At 35.9% G+C, this 7,770-nt stretch overlaps 1 protein-coding gene across 1 annotated transcript in view; it reads left to right on the forward strand.

Annotated features, from left to right (window-relative positions):
• USO1 (USO1 vesicle transport factor) overlaps positions 1-7,770 on the forward strand; it is a 169,962-nt gene that overhangs the window by 87,442 nt on the left and 74,750 nt on the right. Inside the window, 3 exon segments of the mRNA XM_006898476.1 lie at positions 2,566-2,706; positions 6,099-6,187; positions 6,582-6,736. Of these exon segments, the coding sequence (XP_006898538.1) occupies positions 2,566-2,706; positions 6,099-6,187; positions 6,582-6,736 (385 nt within the window).

Below are 7,770 nucleotides of genomic sequence, written 5' to 3' on the forward strand. Positions count from 1 at the left end.
TAAAGAAGCTACCACTATGTGAAGTACTTTTTTAAAATCTCTTCTTCTGCAAAAATTAGAATAGAAAACTGCATATAAAAAGAAATATTTTATATTCTAGTTATGTAATGAGTATTATTTACTATAAAAATTGAAAAAACAGATTGCTTCTGTTTGATTTACTAAGACAATCGCTTCTCGGCCTTTTGGCTAGGATCAAGTGTAAGACAGAAGACCTGGTAGTGAGTCCGTAGAGAGCATCGCTGTTAACCCATCGGCCACACCTCTCTAGCAGGTCTCATCCACCAGTGGCTGGATGGGAAAGACATGAGCAGTCTCCTCCTATACTGTTTACAGTCTCAGAAACCCAGTGAAGCATCCTATGAGTTGGTTATGATGCAATGGCCATGAGAAAGTTTGCTAAAGCTTTTTATACAAGATTTAAAAGGAACTGAGTTTAATTTCACCTGTTTTCTAACTCTAAGATTGAATAGTTGATCCATTCATGACTTTAAAATCAATAACTATCTTCTGCCTCTCACCTTATTCCATCTGCTTTCGTAAAGGTCAGTCATTGCCTTCAAAGCCCCATAGAGAGGAGTGAGGGTAGACAAGGAGTGGGGGACAGAGTGTGGGAGTGTGATTAATCATAGGGTCGCAAAATTTTAGGGGGGATGGGAAACATCTGAGGTGAAAAACAATGTACACAGACTTTATAAATAAACCAGGGGCAGTTCTACTCTGTCCAGTAGAGTTGGAGTTAGAATCAACTCACTGGCAATGGTTTGGGTTTGTTTGTTTGTGCTTTTTCCGTAGAGTTTTCATTTAAGTTACTTAATTTTAAGTTTTCCTTAATGCATCTAATTAAAAATACATAATTGTTTTCCTATTTTGAGGCATACATTATAATTGGTATTATTCATAATTATAATTTTGGTTGGAATTTTTTTTAATTCTCATTTTGTTGGTTAAATTTAGGGGAAACATCTTTTTGAAAAGTTTTGAGGCATCAACATTTACATTTTTTTCAGACTGTCCATTATCTGTGAAGGATCCTCTCTTTTTTTTTTTTTTTTTTGAAGGATCCTCTCTTATGCTATTTTTTTGATAGATAATGCCAGCGAATCTTAAAAAGCTTGACTGTTATGGAGATTGATTTTGGAATTTAGATGCACTGTTATTAATTCTGCTTAGCCGTACATGTTCATATCCTTGAAGATGTATCATGGAGGTGTTGCAACCTAGAAGACACAAATTTAACTAACAAGTTAAAAGTACATGAGTTAAAAATTAACAAGCAATAATATTCCAAGTAGAGGTTCTAGTAGTGGCACAAATCAAGTTACAGAGGGAAGGTGGTTCTTACAATAAAAGGCCTATAGACTAGCACTTTGTCTGTTATAGTGTACAGGTTAGGAACCACAAGATGTAGAGGCTCAGCTATGTCATTTATGCTTCTTAAGTCCTGGAACATAATAGTCTATGTGTTTCCTACTGCCAAAGGGGCCCTTTAGAGTAGTGAGAGAAGATCCTCACCCTGAAACCCACAGCGTCCCTTTTCAGCAGGAAGTAGCTAAGAGAATACGCCATCCCTTTTTCCTTATGAATCAGGGTGAAGTCTCTCTCAGGGAGGAGTGATAAGGAATGGCAAAGGGCACGCTGACAAAGGAGATTAATCAGAACTGACTTTGACAAGCACTGTGGCAATTGGACAATTAAAACAGACATGGGGGGGAGAAGAACGAACTGGGGAAGCGGGTAGAGAAAATAGTGCAACAATGAATGAATGAGAACCCAAAATCTCTGTAAATGTTCATTAAAACTAATAAAATTTAATAATAATTTTTTTTTTTAAAAAAAAAAAGCTTGACTGTGATGGAGCTCAGGTGGTGTAGACTATAGGGAATGCACTGCTAACCCAAAGAAGGTTTCTCAACGGGTTCAAATCCACTAGAGGCTCTACAGTAAAAAGATGTATTCTCCTTCTGTGCAGTTTATACTCTGAGCTGTGAGTCAGTGGTATATAACTCCACCACGAATGGGTCATTATGATTGCTGGGTCAACAGCAGTGATTTTATTTGTTTGTTTAACAACAAGGAACGTAATTCCTTGCTCAGTGCACTAACAGTCTATTGGATATCTCCAAGCTAGTATGACATCTCTTTACATATTTCTCATTTAGAGAGCATTTTTCATACTTCAGGCGATTCTTTTTGGGTAATTTATTTTTACTTCGATAAGAAGTTTGTTATCCTCTGACATCTTTATTTGGTCATTTATTGAATGTGCATCCTATTGTTTGAGACATAAAATATTGTGCTTTCTATTTGCGAAACAAAAATGTTCCAGGCAGGGCCTGCTTTCTGGGAGTTCACAGTTACCCAGAGGAGACAAGAACTCAAACACGCAGCCTAATGTAAAACATACTGTAGCAAAACTTGTTATGGACCACCAGGGAAGGAACAGGTAGATCAGACTGGGCAGTGAGGGAATCATTCACACACATTTCCTTTTTCACATAGATCATATCTGCCTTGAACATTTTCAAATCTTTAAAAACCTTTCTCCTCCTTTTTCTTTTGCAGCTTGTTCGTGTGCTGGTTGCTCCCACCAACCCTCCTGGTGCTACCAGTAGCTGCCAGAAGGCTATGTTCCAGTGTGGTTTATTGCAGCAGCTCTGCACTATCTTGATGGCTACTGGGGTTCCTGCTGATATCCTGACTGAGGTAAATTAGACCATCTCTAAACAGCATTTACTATTCCTTGGTTTATCAATTTTAAATACTTTCTACTTTGGTAGATAAAGGCTTTATTCTTCCTCTTTAACATAACCCTCCCACTTTACTTCTCCCCATCACCTCAGTATTGTTTTATTACAATCCATATTAAAAGTTCCAGGGTTATGTTTTTATGCCAAACTGAAACTGTTCCCATATTTAGATAGTTCTTTATTTACATAAGAAATCTTGCCACCCTATAACTTATTTTGCTCTATTTTATAGCTAGATATTGCTCTTCATTTTTCCTGCATTACAAATTATATTCTTTTATTTGACTTGTTTTTTTTTGTGTATCAGTGTAGTGTAGTGTAGTGTAGTGTGTGTGTGTGTGTGTGTGAGTGTATTATTAATACAATACCCTGCTTAACCTATCAATCTTCCCCAATTAGACCTTGTTGCAAAAGCCTTCCATCTTCCATTGCAGTCATGGCTGATTGTTTTCCAGTTTTGCTGCTCAGCTCTTGTTCCAAGACTTCCTTTATCTTCCTCCTGGACTTTCCTTTGACTTCTCTCTCGAATATTTTTGCTAGTGTACCACACAATTCTATCCGCCTACTTTGTTCATTATCTTATTTAATATCCTGAAAACAGGTAAATGGGAATAGAATTTAATATTAGCCTTTGCATGCCAGATAATTTCATTCCTCTGCTTGGATTTAGATTTACTGGATTTTGCTAACAATCAGCTGTGGGCTGGAAACCTCTTGTTTAAGTCAATCAGGAGCTGTTGAGTGGGCCTTTGTATTTAAAAGTCTGTTGAGCCCTGAGTAAGTCTCCAATTTGGAGGCTCAGGTGTGAAGCAGATGGATCCTGGAGGGTAGGTTCCCTTGTTTTAGTTGAGTGTAAACTGTTTTTTTGTTTGTTTCTTTTTATTTAGTTCACAATCACATGAGCTGATCAGTCTCCTGGTTTTACTGGATTTAGCTAACAAACATCTATGGGCTGCAAGTCTGTTTGTCAGACAGGACCTGGTGGGTGGGCTTTTGTATTTAAAAGTTGGGTGGGCCCTCAAGCCAAGTTTAAGAAGAAAATTCTTCTAAGTGGTACAGCACTGGTCTGTCAAGTTTGCTGTACTGTGATGACAACTGGAGTTACTTTGTTACTGAATACTGTGCTACTGGTGTGTCAAATGCCATAATGGTTACCCGTGGTGGACTGTGTTTGGTAGAGCTCCCAGATTAAGACAGGCTTGGAAACAGGATTGGCATCCACTTCCTAAACAACATGCCTTTGGAAACTCTATGAACATTAGAGAAACAATGATAGTTATAAAATAGAGTTGAGATCTTTTGTTAATAAGGTCACTGTGAGTCACCTTGACTCGATGGCACTTAACAACAAAAACAACAGCAAAACCTGTGTCATTATTTAGTGTTTAGCTAAATATGGAATCAAAGTTGAAAATCACTAACACCCAGACATTAAAACACTGTTTTATTAAGGTTGTGAAAAAATCCAAAGACATTCTAACTCATAATTCATTCTGGCTTCTATTTTTTTTTTTTCTGTAGAAATTTTTGTGAAATTTTCTTCATTCCTGGCTTTCAAAAAATTTAATGATGATGTACCGTACAGTAAGGTCGTCGTCCCCCCCCCCACCTTGATTGTTTTTGACATTTACTGAGCCATTCCAAGCTGGAGATACATAAGAAGGTTTTTCTATTCCTTGAGAATTTCCTCTCCTCTTTTCAATACCCTCTTGGTAGACTTGGATTTTCCTGGACCTATTTTGGCCTTCAAATCTATTTTCTTAGAGAGTTTAACATTGTCTTTAGGTAAAATATTTTAATTAGTTACATTTTAAGTTAGGTTGGCTTTTCGTTCATCAGGAAGCTTTAGTGGCATAATCTGTAGGAAGTTGCCCTGCTAACCCAAAGGCCTTGACAGGTTCAAACCCACCAGTATCTCCAGAGGCAAAAGTTTGAGTCTCTGAAAACCCCCTGGACAGGCAGCTAAATGTTGGTTCCGAGTCTACAGCAAGCACAGGCTGACTGATTTTTGTTCATAGAAATACCTATTCATATTTCTCTTAGAACACTATTATTAATTTCAGCTTTCTGAAATCTAAGCCTTTCTATTTGTTCTAGATTTTCTATTTCTCTATTTTACTTGGCCATTGTCTTATTCTCTTTGTTGTTGTGTGCCATCAAATTAGAACTGACCCATAGTTGACCCTCCAACCAATTTTCAGAGCCACCAGATAGCCCACCTTTCTCCTGCAGCACACCTGGTGGATATGAACCACAACTCTTTAAGATTTTGGTGCAGAGTCTTTTATGTAAATGTCACTCGTTCTTGGTCATGCTTTCACATATTAGTAAGACACTAAAATGCAAGAAGGGCTTGTAAATTGGTGGTCTATTTATAGAATGCATATCAGATGCTGGGCAGTCTTTTGATTTTAATCTGCCAAATATCAGTATTGACAGGTGTTTTTATGGGATCATTTCATTTTTCCATAGATGACTTCTCTAATCTATTGCCTGCTGATAAGTCAAAAAAAGGAACTCGAGAGTGCCATAGTTTAGACTAAGGATTGCCTTACTGCTTTCAGGCCTACACCTCACTGCAGTTCTCTGCTTTGTCTCAAGTATGCCCAAGTATGGAGTTATTATTGTTCATTTTCTCTAGAAAACATAACTCTGGTGTCCTGTGTTCTAGAAGAGAAATCAGAAGTAGAGTAGGGCAATGGGAAAAGGTAGTCTTTGTACATTCTGGTGGCCTAGTAAAAGAAGCTGGACTGTAATCCCAAAGGAACACAGTTTGAATTCACCAGCTGCTCCATGGAAGAAAGATGGGCAAACTCCTACCTGTTGATTAAACTGCACTAACACCAACCACATTTAACCTGATCTTTTACTTTTAACTCTGCTTTGACACCCCACCTTCTCCTTTCTAATGCTTGGCCCACAAAGTTTAAACTTCTCCTGGTTCAGTAGAACAAAATGACTCACTTCTTGCTAATAATTCTCTTCCAAAGACATTTGGATTGTTATCTTTAATATTCTTGTATATAGGCTACCTCTGTCTGCTTTCTATCAGAAAATTTGTTAAAATATCTCATTTTCTTTTTCCCTTTTAAAAAAATAGGATAGTATTAAAATAAGGTAACATTTGACTGTTATTTTGTATCAGAGATGAATTAAATGCAGGTGGGTCAAGGGTTGTTTTAATTGGAAACCTGCTGATAAAGCTTTACATTTTATCTTTAAAAAGTGTAACAAGATTAATGCAGTCTTTTATGGTGTCTAGATTTTGGCATTTAATCTAAGAAATTTTCTTCTTTTTATAGCACATTTCCCTTTCTTATTTCTCGAAAATCTTTTTTTTCTCAACAGACCATTAATACTGTATCAGAAATTATTCGAGGATGCCAAGTAAATCAAGACTACTTTGCTTCTGTAAATGCACCTTCAAACCCACCCCGGTAAGAAAAGAGAAATATGGAGAGTCCTCTGAGAAAGTAGGAAGTTAATTTGGATTTTTAGTATATCTCCTGTATACATGTTAATCTTTTAAGAATTTCAGCAGTGTAATTTTAAGTTAGAATTTATCTGACAAGGTAAAATTTTGGTGTTTTCCAAGAGGGTATGATCTTTGAAATGTAAATACGTGGGTTCAGTTATCACCTCTTTCACATTTGCCCGTGTTCCTTAAGGGAGCAAATCATTTTACAGTCCTGAGCTTCAGTTTCCTTTCTATGAAAATGCTTAATGGTATTCTGCTTATGTTCTTCAGTCAACAGTAATGGCTAGTTATTGATATGTTTTTTGGGGATTCTAAAGTTTTATTTCATTCTTTTTTTTTTTAAATTGCAACAGACCAGCAATTGTGGTACTTCTGATGTCCATGGTTAATGAGAGACAGCCATTTGTATTACGCTGTGCTGTTCTCTATTGTTTCCAGTGCTTCTTATATAAAAACCAAAAAGGACAAGGAGAAATTGTGTCAACACTCTTGCCTTCCACTATTGATGGTAAATAATTCAGTTCTCATTTCTTTTTTTAAATACTTGTTTTCAGAGCTTTCAGTTGAATCTTTTTCTCTCTGTTTTAGCCCAAAATACTTTGGATGATTAGAAAAATTGTGTCTCAAAGCCTAAACATAAATTTTAGAACAGGCTTTGCAGTCATATCAGAATTTACACTGTAGAATTTCCTTGTCTTTTGTTCTTTAACTTTGGGCAAGTGATTTAACTTGAACCTTATATCAAATTATAAAGATCATGATACCTTAGTAGGAATATTGTGAGGATTAATGTAATTACATGTGCAAAGCACGTAACCCACTACCTGACACATATAGATCGTCAGTAAATAGAAACTTCAGTTAAGAAAATACAACTTTTGTTCTAGTTTTCTAATACAGGTCAGAGTCATTGCCTTTTCAAGACTGTATAAATATTTCATTTTATCTAAGAGAAATTATTTAAATATTTATGTTTGTTAATTTTAAAATTTAAGAACAGCCTGGTAAAGGTAATTAAAAAGACCAGTAGAACTCATTTCAGTGACATTGTGAGGGGTTTTTTGTTGGTTTTTTGTTTTATTTTTTAATTTTAGTGCATGTACTGTCAAATCAGATCTGACTGGTATAGGAGGAGATTGTCCCTCCTTCTCCAGCAGAGCATCTGGTATTGTGAGGGTTTTGAGTAAAAATTTTACCTTAATTACATTTCATCTAAATTTTCATAGTAAAAAAAATATGACTCTAAAGTAGTCAAATAATTTTAGTTGTATTTTTTTTAAATAATCAAAAATTTTTCTTGCATTTGCTGTAGATGTCATTTTTAGTCCTGGATGTGATATTATCTTCAGTGTCTAAAGTGTTTTGTGATACATACAACTTATTCCTACTTTTCTTCCAAAATACCTTTCTCTAGTTTTTCATCTTGTTCATTTTTTTTTTTTAATTTAGGTTGTTTATTTTTCATTTCCGTGAACATCTACAGAGATTTTGGAATTCCATTCATTCATTGTTGCACCCTTCTCCCCGCACAAACCCCTCCCC

This window comes from Elephantulus edwardii, unplaced genomic scaffold, assembly GCF_000299155.1.
Source record: "Elephantulus edwardii isolate Elephantulus edwardi_28Jun2011 unplaced genomic scaffold, EleEdw1.0 scaffold00230, whole genome shotgun sequence".
Classification (NCBI taxonomy): domain Eukaryota; kingdom Metazoa; phylum Chordata; class Mammalia; order Macroscelidea; family Macroscelididae; genus Elephantulus; species Elephantulus edwardii.